Raw genomic sequence first — 19,426 nt, forward strand, 5'->3', positions numbered from 1 at the left:
TTGGTATCACTAATGCCTAGTACCTTGTTGTAAGTGAATGGATACAATGAAAAGCAGATGAGTAAAAATACTAATTCCCCAAATTCCCCAAAGCAAATATAGATTTTATTTAGACTTTGTAGTTGTTTGAAGTGAACCACATTACTGCCTCCCTTCCCTTATAGCAAATACATGGTCATTGATTGCATGTAGTTGCCCCTCCTACCCACCCCCTGTGGGAAAAAAAACAAACAAAAAAACCCCAGCATGCTTCAGACTTTAAAGACTAATTTTGGGAGAATTAGATCAAGGAAGTGTGTGCAAGTGACAACTGTATATGTCTCAGGATAAGATTTCTCCTTAAGGATGAGAGGCTATTGATTTAGAAGGTAGTCTATGAAAAGTAATTTTCCTGCTGGGCTATTGGTTGGGTTATAAAGTAGTTAATGAAGTTTTTGCTCCTTTAGTAAAACTGTTATTAGCCCTGCCAAGTGGTGCTGAAATATCAACATTGGCAGGTTCAGTCTAATTCAGTCATCCAAAGTCACCAGACGGTGAAGTATTGGCCTGAGGAATCAGAGCATTGGGAATTCTTACCAAGGTGGAAACTGTGGTTGAAACCGTGGTTGTTTTAGCTGAAATGGAACTCACTTACACAAACAGCTGGGCAAATAGATATAAAGTGCCCCATTAGGAAGAAAACATTTTCCCCCTCAGATTTTTGGCAAAAGGGCATTTCTTTCTGAATTCAATAGCAAAACATCCTCTGTGTAGCTGATGACAATAATGTCCTAATAAAAAGTTAACTAGTTGACTGCTGGGGTGGGGGTGGGGGTGTTAGCTCTATGGGAATCGTTCGGGTGTGGCTTCTCAGAGGAGCTCTCCAGGTAAGCTGGACTTTTTATTTCCTGAACTCTGAGAGCACATGTTGCCTGTGGGCATGTGTCCTCCAGCTGGCAGTCTCACCTCGGGGCACAGGAAAGGGAACAGCCTGCTCTGCTGGAGCTGGAGCAGAGATCACGGGGCGCTCTGCTGTGAGCTGCTTGCTGACATTGATCCTGTATGTGTGAAGTCAAATTGTGAGTTTATTTAAAACCCCCCAGTCCCTGGCTTTGGCAGCTGTCCATGTGGCTTATGGCACTTTAACCACAACTTTTTTCCTATACTTTTTAAAAAATGCCATCTTTCCTTAGATTTATAAAAATCTTGCTTTATATATATCTAAATTATTTTAATCAGGATTTTTTCTTATATTTTCAGATAATTTTCTTACATATTCTTAAAAGGTATTTCTTATATACTTTCTTTTTTATTGAAGTATAGTTGATATATAACATGTAAGTTATAGGTGTACAATATAGTGATTCACAATTTTTAAATGTTATACTCCATTTATAGTTATTATAAAATATTTGCTATATTCCCCATGTTGTACAATATATCCTTGTAGGTTATTTTATACCTAATAGTTTGTACCTCTCAATCCTCTGCCCCTATATTTCCCCTTCCTTCTTCCTTCTCCCCACTGGTAACTACTAATTTGTTCTCTATATCTGTGAGTCTGCTTCTTTTTTTGTCATATTCACTAGTTTGTTGTATTTTTTAGACTCCATGTGTAAGCGATATCTTACAGTATTTGTCTTTGTTTGACTTATTTTACTTAGCATAATACCCTCCAAGTCCACCCATGTTGCTGCAAATGGCTAAATTTAATTCTTTTTTTATGGCTGAGTAATATTCCATTGTATGTATATACCACGTCTTTATCCATTCACCTGTTGCTGGACACTTAGATTGCTTCCATACATATATTCTTATATTGTAAAAAACACAAGAAGGGATGCCTTCTGTTCACCTCTAAAGCTGTGTGCTATTAATTCATCATTTCCTGAATGCCCAGAATCTCTTTTCCCCTATTGTTCTTATTTAGATCCCTGATTCATCATCTGAGTTGTATACATTTGGTGAAGTAATTTCATTTGTAAGTTAGGGAGCACAATGTTGAAAGTGTTTGTAGGTCCCTATCTTCCTTATGCCAGGCAACCCACCACCCAAAGCCCCGCATTACCAGTGACAGCAGAATCAGAAGGCAGGGAAGATAGAAATCAAAGGCATGAAGTAAGAAAGCCGGGGTGGGTGGGTGGGAGCAGTTTGAGACCTATGGGAAGAGATTAGAGAATTTCAAGATGTCTACATTACCAAATTGCCCATTTTTGTAAATAGCAATTATTTTTTCATCATCTTTGTGAATGTGGCTGCTATATAGGGCCGTAAATAAAAGATGGTTTGAATGGTGCCATTCAGACTTTTGCAATGCACAACTTAAACAACTGTCATTGACATCCCTGTTTCTGGAAGACATGTTGTAGAGCTGCTCCGTGTTTACTGCACACTAGCTCTTTGCACGTTCTCAAAAATTCTTTACTGGGCCTTGGTGAAGAGTTAGGAAGAGAGTGATAGAGAATCTATGGGGTTTTGAGGAAGAATTCCAATCTGGAGATACAGAGAGCCAGGATACCATGAGATATATGGGGTTAATAGTAAGAATATAACAACTTGAAATTTTAAAAGGATTTGTCTAGTATTATTCTATGAGTGCTTTTAATTATAATTCTGAATACACATACCCCCACCACCACCATCATCACCAAAGCAATTTAATTCCTTCCACCTATCTTGTCTGGCATGCCATCATGCACTGCAGAATGGGCCCGGACTTCCCTTTTCTTTGAAACCATCTTGCACAGACTTTCCTTCTGATGGAAGGTTATTCAAGCATCTTGCCATTACAGCACTTGTAGAAGTAGTTTTTATAATACCCAATATTATTTGATTAATAGCGATATTTAATCTTCATTCTCCTTAAAATATTTAACTGAAGGTGCCATGCTTTTCTTGCTGTGGAAAATTTCTAGTCATGTCACTGGCTTTCAGGTGTTTGTTATTGGTAAGAAAAGCCATGTCATAAACTACAGACTACACATTTCTACTGAATGATCAGGAACAACTGAAGACACCTGTCTAATTGCCTTGGCCACTCCCTTTACCTTATGGCTGTCACAGAAAAATTAATGTAATTCCATATGGTTTTCTTTCTCCTTCTAACATCTTTCCTTGGATCATGGTACCAGGACAGGTAGAGTCATGTAAGCACCACTGTTATATGATACCTTTTTCACTCCCTAAGAATTAAAACAAATGTTAAATTATTGCCAAGTCCCATGTTAAAATTATGGTTTGTATAACTTAGCATTATAGTTCAGTTAAACACAATCTATGTCATCAGCTGTGATTTTGGGGGGAAACTTTTGAATGTGTTATCAGACAGTAACTGCCCTGTTTAATACATAAACTTGAGATGTGACGTCCTGACAGTTCCTTAATTAGCTGCTCTGATCATGAAGGCATTGGAATGTTTCCACTTGCAAGCTAGCTGTCTGAGAAGAACACAGAATACATCTGAAACTTAGAATGTTCAGTTCTTGGAGCATAGTAATGCCTGAAAAGGACTTGCTGCTTTTATATATGTACCACTTGTTTAATGGTGAATAATAATATTAGGCACTATTAAAACTACTTTCACCAGTACTGTAATGGCAAGATGCTTGGATGTCCTCCCATCAGGAGAGTCTGTATAAGGTGATTACAGAGGTGAGGAAGATTTGGCTCATTCTACAGTGGCATTATGGTAAACCAGAGAGATTCAACCACATTGAAATGCTGTTCTGTTTTATTGCTGGGTCATATCCCATTGTATGGATAAGCCATAATTTTTTTATCCATTCAACTGGTGATGGACATTTAGGTTCTTTCCATTTTGGTGCTGCTTTGAATATCTGCACACAAGCCTTTGCATAAACTTATATTTTCATTTTTCCTGAGTAAATACCTAGGAATGAAATTGATGGGTTATTTGGTAACTGACCAACAGTTTTCACCAGTGGTGAAACTTCATGAAACATTTAACATTCACACTCAAAATGTATGAGAGCTCCAGTTGCTCCAAATTCTGCATAACACGTTATTGACAGTCTTTTCATTCTTGCCATTCTTAATGTGTATGGTATCTCTCACTGTGGTTTTAACTTGCATTTCCCTGAAGACTAAGGATGTTGACCAGGAGTTGGTAAACTATGACTGGGTGGCCAAATCTAGCCAACTGCCTATTTTTATATATAGTTTAATTGGAACACAAACATGTCCATTGGTTTACATAATGTCTAATGTCTATAGCTGCTCTTGTACTACAATGGCAGAGTTGAGTAGTCGTAGTAGAGAACATATGGTCTGCAAAGTCTAAAATATTTACTATTTGACCGCTTACTGAAAACATCTGACAACCCTCATGTCATCTTTTCATGTGCTTCTTGGTTATCATATATTTCCTTTAGTGAGGGATCTATTCAAGCCTTTTGCCCTTTATTCTTAAATGTTTTTTTTTGTCTTATTGAGTAGAAAATATTCTTCTAAATATTCTGGATGCAAGCCTCTAATTGGTAAATGTACTGCAAATGTTTTCTGCCAAACTGCAGTTAGCCTTTTCTTTTTCTTATTAGTCCTTTTAAAGTTCAAAACTAAAATTCGATCAAGTCCAATTTATCATTTTTTAAAGCCTATGCTTCACATATCATATCTGAACTGATGGGAATTGATTTAATTATTTTGATGTCTTAGAAAATTTGATTTTGTATAACAAAATAAGTGACTGAACAAGTATACAGGTTGGCAGTGTAAATAGAATGTGTGTAAAAAAAGAGGAACATACTATGGGTTTATAGAAAAGAATAGGGTTTATTCTTTTAATCCTGAAACAATTGAGTCATTATTTTATTGACATCACTATAATAGCTATTCTTTTACTTAATATCTTATGGAAATAATTGCTAATCTGATTATTCTCAAACTTGCTATTTACTGTTTTACAACACTGAGAGCTTATAGGCTAAGGCATTTATGGCTACTACACTAATAGATATTTTTTACTTTTAGAAGAGAACTTTCGTGTTTTGCAGTTTTTCTCTTGAAGTGGTTTTATCAACTTGACCAACTTCATATCAGCAATTTAGACCACATTCTGAAATATTTTGGAAAGTGTTAAGATAACCTTAAGAGAAATTAGACATGAAAGAATTCCTGCTACTAAATGGGTTGTGATGGGAACTCCTTTCTCACAGATCAGTGACTGGATGTCCATGGTAGTTTAGCTGGCTTAACTAAGTGCCTTGTGTTTGGGCTATGTTTCTTTACAGAGTTTTATTGACACTGACCACAGGCACTCAGAATTCTGCGGTCAGCATTAAATGTCTGCTCAGCACCTGTACCTATAGCAATAGCAATAGCAACCTGACTCCTCTGGTTGATCCAGAGGGTTCTATGAACTTGTAGTGCTCTACCTTTTGTCTGATTTTTCTCATCTCACTACCTTCCTCACTGTTTTTAATGCCACAGGGCATTTATTTTCTCCTAAAAATTAAATGGGGATTATTTCTAATTTTGTTTTGAAAGGGATTTTTTTCTTTTAAAATTTCACAACACCCTTTGAAATATTTATAGAGATACCCTAGGGTGTTGCAAACAGAGGATTAGAAACAACTGTCATAGATCCAAAGTTCTACTTTGCCAACATGCAATCTTTTTTTTCAGCCGTTCTAGTATTGCTTTCCTGAAATGCTCACATTCTTCATTTTCTCTCACTCTTGATTAGTATAGGCTTTGTTTCTCATATAGGATGCAATAAAATATTCTTCCAGTACTCTTATTTCTCTGTACTCCTGGGCTTTCCTGGGCGATATATATGCCACTTTACTTATCAATGTTTTCCTAGTTAAGCTTGTATCATGTTGTACTTTTTTTTATTATCTCTATCTTAAGTCATTCACCTGAGGTCTTCGTGCTGTTATTACATGACTAGTGTTCCAGGCCTTTAAGCCAGAATTACTTGGAGTGAAGATAAATTTATCAAAGATGAAAAATTACTATACGATGCACTGAGATATACCTTAAAATATTGGAGAAATTGTTTAAGAATGTAAAATTGAATGCTAGTCCAAACATTCATTTGAAGGGACACTTGAGGAACTTATTCAGATGAAAAGGACAAAAAAATTGCTTAACCATTTTGCTGAGCTCTGAAAGTGTCAATGGGGTCATAACTGAGTAAGCAAAGGGATATTGAGGGAATCCATGCTGGGTGATAATGTGAACATAGGTGTAGGGCCAGGGCCTCGTATGCATTGCAGAATGTGAGAAGATTTATACTGGCCAAAGAGGAATGAGAGATGTTGAGAAGTAACAAATAGATAACTAATAAGGACTTACTATATAGCACAGGGAACTCTACTCAATACTCTGTAATGGCCTACATGGGAAAAATAATCTAAAAAAGAGTGGATATATGTATATGTATAGCTGATTCACTTTCCAGTATACTAACACAATGTTGTAAATAAACTATTCTCCAATAAAATTTTTTTAAAAAAAGACAGAATTCATGTGTAGCAAGATAATAAAGGGATTTGAGTTCCTAGATCCAGTAAGGCACTGGGATGAGAGTCTCAAAGTACTATTAAATTTGTGATGCTGTTTTGAGAAAAGATTTGTTTGTGTGCTTTTTGCTTTCTCAGGACTTTTAAAAGTTTAGCTCTAGAGAGTAGTATGAATTGGAATTTTGGAGAAAGTAGGTCAGATAAATGCTAATTTATTCAAAAAGTTACATGATGTTGATGTATTTATTGACATAAATTATTAGCAAAAGGGAGAAAGGGACTTCCCTGGTGGCGCAGCGGTTGAGAATCTGCCTGCCAATGCAGGGGACACGGGTTCGAGCCCTGGTCTGGGAAGATCCCACATGCCGCGGAGCGGCTGGGCCCGTGAGCCACAATTACTGAGCCTGCGCGTCTGGAGCCTGTGCTCCGAAACAAGAAAGGCCGCGATAGTGAGAGGCCCGTGCACCGCGATGAAGAGTGGCCCCCGCTTGCCACAACTAGAGAAAGCCCTCGCACAGAAACGAAGACCCAACACAGCCAAAAATAAATAAATAAATAAATAAATAAAAAAGACTTTCTCTCTTTAAAAAAAAAGAGGGGGGGGAGAAAGACTGGAGTCATGAAAATTCTGGGCAGAGGAAGCAAGAACACTTCCACTTTTGTTAGTAGTTCTGTTTACAACCTTCCTTTTTCTCAGTTGGTACAGCCATCCTTCCCACTTTCCAAGGCGGGGAGTAACATGGTACATCAGGTCACAGTCTGTGAGCAGAGGTCTAATGTGATGATGCTGTGACTCTTGGCTCTTAGCCCAAAAAGAGTGCAACCTAAGTTCATGAAGATTCCTAATCTCTTCTTCCCAACCAGGTGTTGGAAACAGGCCAGCTGTTTTTTGATTTATTGTGAGACCCGATAACCTTATAAGGTAGCAGAATATTAACCCTAGATTAACTGTAGGGTTAATCTAGGCACATAACTAAGAAGGGGAAAATTGGCTTGACCAAAATCTGTGTTATATATGTGAGATTATCTATCTATCTGTCTATCTATGATATATATATATATATATAAATCACCTTATCAAAATCTTATGAAGTTAGGACAAAACATTATCAGTTAGCATCAATTTCAGCATTACAGTATGGGGGTTAGCTACTCCTTACTCAGTTGGGTCATGACAAAGTTCTCAATAAAAATGAGAGCAGGAAGTCCAGCCTAGCGAGAACCTAAGATGCGGTTTGGACCCTGCACTTAACCTGCAGAGTGACAGAGGTGTGGCTGCCCTCAATGTAGTCATTTGTCCTATAAGAGAATTGGACTAGGTGAGCTGGGGATGAGTCTCCCTCAGACCTTTGGATAAGCTGCTCAGTGTCTCTGGGTTTTTTGCCACAAGTGTAGCAATAGCAGTCAGAGAACCAAGAAGTTATAGAAATTTTATCAAATTCTTGGGAAGTACAAAGTACTATGCACATACCTGGAAATAGTAGTACTGACTGCTAAAGTAAGACAGTGGTTCCCACAGCCTGGTCTCCAAGACGCGTTGTTTTTATTGCTTCAAAGGCCTAATGGAATCCTTCTATGTGGCTATATTGAGGTCGCCCAGGATGACTTTTGACTGGAAGAGTATAAATTTAGAGTGATAGCTTTGGGAAACCCATGCTATTTAGAGGTCCTGACTGGTATATATACAATATAAGTCTTTGATTAATGAGAAATAGACTGAATTACTAAGTTAGTAAATACAATCTTCCCAATAGGTAAAATATTTTTAAAATATGAATTCCCAGTGAAATAAAGAAAGAAAATAATTGAGGTCCACAATCTCTTATCTAAAACTCTCAGAGCCAGACTTGTTTTAGAATTCAGAAAATCTTTGGATTTTAGAAATGTACTAGGATGCCTAGACCATGTATGAAGTAACCTCTTCAGTGGGGTCTTGATCAGCACCCTTTAATTGAGCACATTTAATTCTAGGAATTAAGATTCCTATAATTAGAATCTAGAAAAATGGTACAGATGAACTTATTTGCAAAGCAGAAATAGAGTCACAGATGTAGAAAACAAACTTATGGTTACCAAAGGGGGAAGGGGGGTGGGATGAATTGGCAGACTGGGACTGACATATGTACATTACTATGTATAAAATAGATAACTAATGAGAACCTACGGTATAGCACTGGGAACTCTACTCAATGCTCTGTGGTGAGCTAAATGGGAAGGGAATCTAAAAAGAGTGGAGATAGATAGATAGATAGATAGATAGATAGATAGATAGATAGATAACTCATTCACTTTGTTGTACAGCAGAAACTAACACAACATTTTAAAGCAACTATACTCCAATAAAAATTAATTTAAAAAAAGATTCCTATAATTAAACATGTGAATAAGTCACACTGACTATTCAGTGAGATTAAAGAAAGACTAAGTGGCCTCATAACAGTTCAGATTGAGTTTTGTTGCCAAATTAGTTTGACATGAACTTACAAAAACCTAACAAAGCTTTTTTGGATTTCTAAACTGTGACTAACAGGCTTTGGATGGACCTGATGAAGTAACCAATTATCAAGCAATTACTGTGTACCAGCTTTAAGATATTGCCATTTGCACTAACCTTTGTAAACAACCTGTCAAAGTAGACATTGTTATCCATAATTTACAAATCAAGAAAGAAGGCTCAAGCACAGTTTAGTGAGCAGCCAGGGCACACTTATAAGTATATGGCAGAGCTGCAGTTTGGACCCAGCTCCTTCTGTCCCCAAAGACAAAAGACAGTGTTGTTTCCTCATTGCTTGGTCAAGACCTTTGGTTAGTGTGATTGTCCATCCCTGTTGCCTTCATAGTTAAATAATAATAATAATAATAATGCCTTGAAAATATAGAGTTTCTCTGCTTACTGTGCAGTCTCTCTGGGGAAGTTCACCCAATAATCATTTATAAACTAAAGACACCCGGATGGATCTGGACCCCATTTGCGAGCATCACACTTAGTCAACTTACTGTTGGACATTTCCAACAGTAAGTTGACTCTCAGTGAGACAACAGTCAGTTGTCTCACTGACCCAGCGAACTCCAGATAGAACTAATCATCTTTCTTCTCAACCCTGCTCCTTTTAGAATCCCTTATTCTACTATCTCAGTTACCCCTAAGCCAAACCCCACCCACTTCCCTCCCTTTCCAACTCTGTTAATCACTAAGTCCTGCCAGGATACTGCTGGAGACCAGCACTGAGGAGGCTGGAGGTTTTAAAGTGCAGTAATTCAATTTACCAATAAGAAATTTCAGATCCTTTCACCATTTCCAGATAGGATGTATAAAATGAAGGTGCTGACCAACAGTGGATAGCCAAGATAGCCTTAAATCCCATTTACCTGCTCAATAATAAACTACAAAATATTAAACCCTAAGATTTTACTTTGTATTCTAGACTGCTTTTGCTTTATACGTTATTAAGTCTGTTTTCTTTGATCTCAAAATTAGCTGTATTTTAGCTATTTCGGTGGGTGTGCTGTGATCTTGAGTAGCTAGATATCACGATTTCCAATAACAATGCCTCTAGCCAGTAACTTGGGCTCCAAATTTGTCTTGGGATGCTAAAGAGGTGAAGTAACAGCCACCTATATTTTCGTTCCCATCTTTAGGTAAAAGGCCAAACCTGAAGGTCCACATCAATACCACAAGTGACTCCATCCTCTTGAAGTTCCTGCGTCCAAATCCTAATGTAAAACTGGAAGGTTTTCTCCTGGGATATGGCAGCAACTTATCACCAAACCAGTACTTCCCTCTTCCTGCGGAAGGGAAATACACTGAGGCCGTGGTCGGTAAGATCTTTGGGTTTCAGGCATAGGAAGAAGAGGTAAAAGGTAATGGGTGTTATATGATACATAAATCTTGAAGCATCATTCTTTCTATACCCTCAGCCGAACCAAATGCCATAATTACAAAACATCTTCGTAATTGTTGTAACCCATAGCACAATTTTTTACATTAAAAAATATGTAATGCATACCCTGCTTATACTGCAGAAATAAGAAATAATCAACTTCATTGCCATTATACCTACAATCCCTGGCCACATGACTAAACTTGCACAGGGAAAAAAACTAGCTAAAATACCTTAAATCTCTGTAACATAGCTTGTTAATGTGGATTAATTTTCCTCCCTGCTATGTCTTTACTTTCTTCTGGTGGAAAATACCATCTACAGCTTTCTGGGTGTCTATTCATGCCAAGCTCCCTCTAAAAAGAAAAGACAGTGTATTACATTTTAAAATTTTTAGGGTATTTCAGACAAAAAGATTAAAGTTTGTATTTGTGTTATGAAATTTTACATTTCTTTGAAAATATTTTTAATCACATTAAAATGTAATTTGAGGATGTAGGCACCTTCAAGCCTTCTCCAGAAAAATTATTTGCAAATAAAAGGTTTTTAAAGGATAACATTTTTTTAAAAAGCGATCATCTATTTAAAATGCTGTCAAAGGCTTCCTGAATAGCTTAAGATGAGATTTATATTTTGCTCCACTGCTAAGATTATTGCTAAACAGTCTTTTTATGAACTTCTGAAGTTTAATCCTATAACTTGAACTACTGTAGACCAGATCTGACATTCATGCATATATGTAGCAATGTTGAAGATGAATCTATTTTGTCCTGCAGCCCTTTGTTCTCATAGAGAAGTCTCTGTTGTACTTTAAAATTAGGCAAGAGAGTAACATTATTAATTATAAATGTCTGGACTGAATTTTACATAAGATAAGCACTTTAAAGCAGACACATTACAGTTTGTAACCCTTCAAAATTTGAGAATTAGGCACTTTGACAAATGTAACAACACTAACCTTGACCACATAAACCATAAGGAATTTGAAAATTTGCAAATATTTCCCCACCATATTCACCCTTCACTATAAAAAGTGACTGGAATCTGTATACATACCCCCAAACAAGCAGAAACAGATCTACTGCTCCTTTACTTATTGAGCATTAGAAGTAATACTTTACTTATGATAATTTTTTATCCTTGGTAATATAGATTGCAAATTTGGTCAGTAGGAAACATCCTTTCCCTATGATGTGGAAGGCATTCAATCTTAAAGTGATAGAAGTCAGATTGCTAATGAGAAATATGTGTAGAAAACTATAAAGAAAATTTCTAGCACAGATATATCAAGCTTTCACTAATTCAGTGATGAGGGATGATCAAATAGACTAGGTACCTTTTTATTTCTTTACAATTATTTTCATTCCTTAAAACTTTTTATTATGAAAAAATTCAAACATATAAGGAGAGGGAAACCTGTAATGACCCTCATGTCTCATCATGCAACTTAAATACATAGCACTGTTTTGCTAATCTCTTTCCATGTAGTCTTCACACATGCTATTTTTAGGGGTATTTAAAAGCATAACTAGATATCATATTTGTAAAATTTATGAACACCTCAGTATGCATCTCTAATAGATAAGAAATAATTTTAATAATGCCTTGCTTTTATCACATTATAACAATAATCCCATAATATCTTTTTTATACCTAGTCCATATTTAAATTTCTCTGGTGATCTTTAAAAATGCCTTCTTAGAGTTGCTTCTTTTTTGAATCAGGATCCTACATGTTCTACATGTTAGGTTTGGTTGTTATGTCTCATTAGTCTCTTTTATTCTATAACAGTCCTCTCTCCCTTCCCTTTTGAAATGTCATTGATTTGCTGGAGAAAGTGGATTATGCACTCTGGTCCACATTCTGTATTTAACTGACTGCTTCCATGTCTTTTTGAACTGACTCCTCTATCCCTGACTTTCCTGTGAAAGATATTTAGATTTGGAGGCTGTATTAGATTTGGGTTAAGCATTTGGGGGGAAAGAATACTTTATAGATGGTATGGTTTATTTCCTAACAACTCCCAAAGAGGTACATAATGGCTGGTGTCATACTTAGTGATGTTAAAGCAGTCCGGTGTGTTTAGGTGGCCTCAGCCTGATCCCTCCATGATAAAATTCATCATCAAATTTTCACTTAATGGTTTTAGCATCTATCAATGCTCATTGCCCAGATGCATTATTTTATACAGAGGTTGTAAAATGGTAGTTTTACATTCTAGATAGAATCTAATTCTATCGTTCCTTCTGCATTTTTTAGCAGAAATTCTACATGAAAGAATTTTATTTACTCTTTCATTTTTCTTACCTAGTGTTTTAGGAAAGACAGGATAAATTCTCATCGTAATAAATTGATGCCTAGAAATCTGCAGTGGTGACCAATGATATTGTTGTTTGTTTTATAATCAGTAAGAATGCATTGGTTATTCTGCATTGATTTTTAGATATTTAATGATTTTTAATCAATATATAACTTATCCATCCCTTATGATTCTTTTCATTGTCTAGCTTAAATATGGTTGGTTGTTTAACTCTGGTTCACTATTAAACTGTGAACTTTTTAAAGTCAAAGTTTATGTCTTATTTGGTTATTCATAGCAGGATGACCTACATTGTGTAGATAGGTAATAAATATTGTGGCACTGAATTGAACAGAGTCAAGTCTGTGTAGAATATTCAGGCTGGAGGAGGCCATGAGAGATTGTCTAGTCTAGGCCCTTGTCATCGGGCTAATATATATCTAAACCATCCTAGAAGAGATCACTGTGTACCTTAAAGATCTCTAAGCACAAAGATTCCCAAACTTCTGGAAGTCTATTGCAAGCAACATTTTTAAAACTCTTACCTTATCCTTTAGATCAATGTGCTCTTTTTATTTATCTCCTTTCTCTTCTAGTATTCTGGTGGAAAAGGCAAAAAACATTCCTCTTAGATATTTCCTTTTCCATCTTTCTTTATGCCAAGGAATCTGTGTGCTTCTACTTTTATTACTTCAAAATGGACTTGCATTTCCAAATTAAATGTTATTCTCTGGTTGCTTAAATTGATTATTACAGTCTTTTTTAATGATTATGATTGTAGTAATGGCTCTTAAATGATTAAACAGCTGTGTATTAGTTCTCAATTGCCACTATAACAAATTACCACAAACTTGGCAGCTTAAAACATCACAAATTTATTATCTTACAGTTCTGTATGTCAGAAGCCCAATGTGGGTCTCTCTAGGCTAAAGTCAAGGTTGTAGGCAGGGCTGCATTCCTTTCTGGAGGCTCTGAGGGGAGAAACTGTTTCCCTGCTTTTTTGCAGCTTCTAGAGGGGCCCACATTCCTCTTCTACTTTGAAATCTAAAAAATAATACAAATGAATATATATATATATAGTATATATATATATATGTACACACAAAACAGAAAAAGACTCACAGATATAGAAAACAAACTAGTGGTTACCAAAGAGGAAAGGGAAGGGGGCAGGGGCAAGGGATTAAGAGATATGAACTACTATGTATAAAATAGAAAAGCAACAAAGATATATTGTACAACACAGGAAATTATAGCCATTATTTTATAATAACTTTTACTGGAGTATAATCTGTAAGAATACTGAATCACTATGCTGTACACCTGAAACTAATATAATATTGTAAATCAACTATACTTCAATAAAAAAAATCCAACAACATTGGGTCAAACATTGCTCACACCACATCACTCTGATCTCTTCTGCCTTCCCTCTTCCACTTTTAAGGATCCTCGTGATTATATTGAGCCCACCTGGATAATCCAGGCTACTCTCCATATTTTAAGGTCAGTGGATCAACAATCTTAATTGTATCTGCAACCTTAATTCTCCTGCGTCATGTAACCTAAGATATTCACAGGTCCTGAAGATGAGGATGTGGGCAATCTTTGAGGGCTATTATTCTGCCTGGCACAGACTGTATGTTTGAAATTTGTGTCTCTATTCTATTCCCTTTCTGCTACCAATTTACAGTATGGTCATTCTCAATTCTGTTCATCTGTAAAACAATAATAAAGTCTATTTTTCACAGATGTGCTGTGGGCATGTTAGTGAATTCATGATCATAAAGTGATGAGTTGAAATCCCTTGGGTCCAAGTTGCAGGAGCAAAGAATTTTTATTTCTTTATGGAAAAAAAGCTTCACTTATAGCCCCTCTTCTTACTTTATTCTGTAAGAGGATAGTAGTATTTCTTCAGTTGCACCAAACTATACCCAAATATTGTAACTTACTTTCGTTTTCGAAACAAATATTGTGTCACTTTGTTTGACTCATTCCACTTCTTGATGTGTTTAAAAGATCCCACCACTGAAATGAGAAGCTGTTGATCATTCAGAAATATTGAAGTTAACATTTAGTGATATGTGGACTAATACTCCTACTAAATAATCATTTATAAGCATTTCTACATTTATTTTAATATCTACTATCTATCTATCTAGTATTGACAGGTATTTTCAAAAGTCACTTGCTGGTCTTACATGTAAAAATAAAAAACATAAAATATTCCCTTTTGCTATTTTGGAAATTAAGATTCATATGAAACGTCTGTAAAACTTTTACTTCTGTAGAATCTAAGATTTTTGTAGATTAATTGGAGCAGTAGAAAAAGTAGTATTTTCCCAGGTGACTATTAATAACCATTAATGGCCTTGAGTACTGCAATGATGTGCTAAAACATGATTCTTGTATAATAGATCTGCTAGTTTCGCATATCCTTTTTTCCCACATAGTGAATGTTCTCATTTCTGGCTTACACATTCAATTTTTGCTTTGTTACTTTTATGTTCAGCTGTTGGTAATTTTGCAAACATCCAAAAAAGGGAAAAAATGAGAATTTTTTGACATTGAATCTTTATAGACTCATACTTTATGATGTTCTCTTGACCTCTGAAAACACTTTAATCAACGTCACCTGGGAAGGAAAAAGTTACATTCCATCAGTTTTGTAGAGCAAGTTAAGGAGTTTTTTTAGTATCCTTACTGCAAGAAAAGCTTAAATTGGAAAAAAGTCATATATATTTATCACTACCAGGAATTCTGACTTAAGGATCTGTCTTCCAACCAGGTGTTAGGACTCCAAAGGGCTATAAGGGGGAAAATTTCTTACTCCTCATGTTCTCACAGCTGCTAACCTTTACATTCACCGCCCTAAGAGAGCGAGTTTCTCACACTGAGCCTCTCAGTTACTCCTCCTGGTGGCCATCTTGCCGGTAACCCCTCAGAGTGATTCCTGCTAGGGAGGAGGAGGACGCGATACCAGTAGCCCTGAGGTGCTCTGCCCTGGAGAGATCCTGGACCAGAACGCTAACATCTACATTCTAGGAAAGATCCTCCTCTGCCTGGAGAGGCAGCACCATGTGGGGAAAGAATATGTTATGTTTTCAGGGAGACGGACCTGGGTTCAAACTCAACACAACTACTTACTACGGAGTAGTTCTGGGTAAGTCATTGAACTTCTCTGAGTTTCATTTTTTTCATCTATAAAATAGATAATCATTCAGGAGTGTTGTGAAGACTATAAATAAATTATTATGATAACATAAACCCTAGCACAGAGTAGGTATGTTTTATAATTTTTGTTAGTTGCTATTATAACAAACTGAGTGGTCTTAGATAATATACCTAACTTTCTGAGCTTTGTTTCAGTTGCTAGTAATGAATGGACTAAATCACTGGTAAAGTTTTGGTCAGCTCTAAGATTTTAGCGCTTAGATTGAAAAACCTTAGTCTAAGTAATAGTCCTGTGCTTTCGTTTTCTGTTTTGTTTGTTTTTTGGAGGATGCAGTGTCAGTAAAATTGCAGAGGTAGATTGTTTTAGCAGAACTGTCAGTAACTGAAAAGAAGTAACCATATTTACCTGTCTACCGCAACTAAGAAGTGTTTTCTTGGAAAGGATAACTCCCCAAACTGATTAAGAAACAAAAGAAGCAAAAGCTAAGACTGTGACACAGCACTCTTGGCGCACACACAAGTGTCTTCCATAGTCACCATCTTTTAGTCGTAAAGGGGGGATTCCCGTTCAGTGCAATTGGCTGAATAGCGTTGTCAGGTGACTCTTATTAGAGTTTCACAGCTGTGGCCTTCAAAGAAGAAGGTGAATCCTCACAAGATACAGCTGAAAGGGTTTGGCATCCCTAGATTTCACTTTTCTTGTCTCTGTCTTACAAAGCAATTTTTAGCAAGAACGTGGCAAGAATTTTGAACTGTCCTACTAAATATAGATCAAAATAAGACCTTGACACTGTTTAATTTATTTTAACTGATGGTAGTTTTATCTTAACAAGTTCAGGCCAAACTTTAATCATCAGTTTCTTATTCTGACATTTCTTGCTTGCTTTTATTTCACTGGGGAAAATTAATTTAAAAAAATTTTTTGAATAAAATTTATTTACAGTGATTCAGATATGAAAATTATATGCTTATAAATGCAATTTATATTCCTCTATATTATTAACACCCCTTACAAGTTTTACCCTTAATTTTTACATTTGTATAGAAAGCAAAAGCAAATGCACAATTTTCTCTCATCATTGCAACCCTTAGAACTTCAGCTGTCCTTTTCTCTTCGTCATAAAAATATTTAAGCATGCTCTATTCATTTTTATGGAAGTGGGATGAAATACAAAATAATAGATATTCTACTATTTATTACAGGGGAGGATAAATATTACCTAATGACAAAAAACAAGTGAATATTTATTGTGGTAAGTGCCCCAAGGAAGGTGATGGTGGAGTCACTGAAGAAAAATAGCTGGAGGTTGAAAATAACTGAAGGAACTATATAAGGAATTAATTAAGCTGAAAAATAACTAGTGAAAATGGGCAAGGTAAACTAACAGGAAGAAAAGATACAGTGTCAGCCATTGAAGCCAGCTCAGTTCTCGTCGTCTCTGGCAGAATTAGCAAGAGACTGTGAGTGGAAAGAGCAAAATAGCAGCCCGCAGTGAATACAAGGTAGTCCCAAAATGCAGGAGGGATATGATAGTTATGCAGGGGTAGGTAGTATTATTAGTGCCCTTTTACACATAAGAAAACTGAACCTCTGAGAGTTTTAAGTAAACTTCCCAAAGTGCCTCAGATGGGAAATAGCACCAGGGTTTGAACCCAGGAAGTCTGGCTCAAGAACCTGAGCTCTGAAAAACACTGCACTCTACTGTCTCTCAAAACGTAGGGAATTTTAATCTGTTCTTCTACAGCGGAAAGTACACACAAGCCCCTGATTTGTTGCTTCTATAATGTCTTTTATTTTATTTACCTATTTTTTTCTTTTTATAATGTCCTTTAAATAGTAAACAGACAAAAAGAAAGGCCATGTATCATGGAAGGAGCCATTGGCTACCTAACTCATTAAGGTTTAAATGAGCTAAAATATGTAAAGCAGTTACTATGTCCCCAAAACTTGGTCTCTTCTACCCATACCACCACCACCACCATCTTTCTTTATTGTGAGCTGCCCATCTGTCAAGCCCTACTGCCCCTACTCTTCCTAAGGCCATATCTGGCCAAGGAAGACAACATTTTTGTCTCTCTCCGTGAATATCCTAGAGGCTAAGCATTTTCTTTGACCATCATTCTTAATAAATTGCTATTTGTTTTTATTTTGGTGTGTCTAGTCTGTTCCCAGACTCTATACAAATAGAAAACTCCCAGGAGCTAAGGACCCTAGAAGCCTTAGATTTCTTTTTCACGTCCAATGTTGCCATAATTTAGAAGCATGATGAATGAATGAATGGGTGAGAGTCAAGGGAGAGACGCAGGAAGTCTGAAACAGCTGTGGGTCACATTTAAGATGCATTTTTCTCTTCTGTTTAAAACTATTTCTTACTTAGTTCTTTCTCTGGAAATGGTTTTATCACTGGGAAGTATTTGGCTTTAAATAGTCAAGATTAATCCAGATTTTTCATTTAAAAAATAGGAATCTCCGAATCACTTGATTTTCCTCCAAGGTGCAAAATTTAGCAGAACTTGAGTAAGCTTCAAAGGGGAATTTTTAAAGAAATTGGCCTAGTGGGTACCAATTTCTTAATAAATGTTATGCCACCACTGAAACAATTCACCATGAGTTTATACCAGAAAAGCCTTTTTTGATAACAGATGCCCATTTCACCTGTTTTGATAAAGATAACATCTTTTCAAAGTTCTATTTTTTCTATTGGATTCAACTATAATGTTTCCATGGTCTTCCTGATCTCACCAAACAATAGATAAACTGTCTCCAAATTTATCATTTCTTGGAAATACAATAAAAGAAACTCAATATTCTAATATAAAGCACAACAATTTTTTCCAAAGGTATTGCACAGTGCACTGAGACCAAAATCTAACTTTTAAAAATTCTTAATTATTTCTAGAAGGGTTCCCCAAAATAATGTATGGCCCTTTTGTCATGGGTCAAAAGTATACCCTGTCCCAGATTTATGGCAAGAGGCTTGTTGATGAGAAGTGGTCTTAGAAAGATAGCTGCCAATAGGAGGATAAATTAGAGGGTTATCTGGGACAGATACTAGATAATGTTTAGACTTTATAATTTCCTTTATTTTTAGGAATGCATCTCAAAACCAAGGACTACAATCAAATCCTAGTTTCCTAACTACCCATATATTATTTCCTTAAACATTTTACTTTCTCTGGACACAACACTCTGTCACATACTGATCCCGTCTGAAGTGCTATGCTGTGAGCACCAGCATTTAGTCACATTCTGGTTTGGATTGTTCCATTTTCATTATTTTGTTTTTGTTTTCACTAGTCATGTCTCACCAACCAAACAGCTGCTCAGGGTGAGAGCTGACTCTCACCATCCCTCGTGTACTCCATGATCAGGGTCAATAGATCCGTGGGTGTAGGAACTGATTCCGCAGAATCTGCTGGGAGTTTGCTGGGCAGGTCTCCCAGTCAACACAATAAAGTCCCTCTTTGCCTGGGGTAGAAATCTCTAGGAGAAAAAAAATTATGTAACTGGCTTACAGCGTTGACTCTACCCTACTTCTCAGGCCTGGTTATGGTTTACACCTGCTGTTCTGGCTTAATTATTAATGGTGCTCCCATTCCTCTCCAAA

General features: G+C 36.3%; 1 protein-coding gene across 39 annotated transcripts in view; it reads left to right on the top strand.

The window, feature by feature from the left end:
• Positions 1–19,426, top strand: part of ABI3BP (ABI family member 3 binding protein) — a 280,524-nt gene that overhangs the window by 57,659 nt on the left and 203,439 nt on the right. For all 39 annotated transcript variants that reach the window (XR_014263069.1, XR_014263070.1, XR_014263071.1 and 36 more), the window contains exon 2: positions 10,104–10,283. Coding sequence is in view for 35 of the 39 variants with exons in the window: in XM_082460250.1 (XP_082316376.1) it covers positions 10,104–10,283 (180 nt within the window). In the remaining 4 variants the exon portion in view is untranslated. The remainder of the gene's footprint in view (positions 1–10,103; positions 10,284–19,426) is intronic.

This window comes from Balaenoptera physalus (assembly GCF_965194825.1).
Source record: "Balaenoptera physalus genome assembly, chromosome: 4".
Taxonomy (NCBI): domain Eukaryota; kingdom Metazoa; phylum Chordata; class Mammalia; order Artiodactyla; family Balaenopteridae; genus Balaenoptera; species Balaenoptera physalus.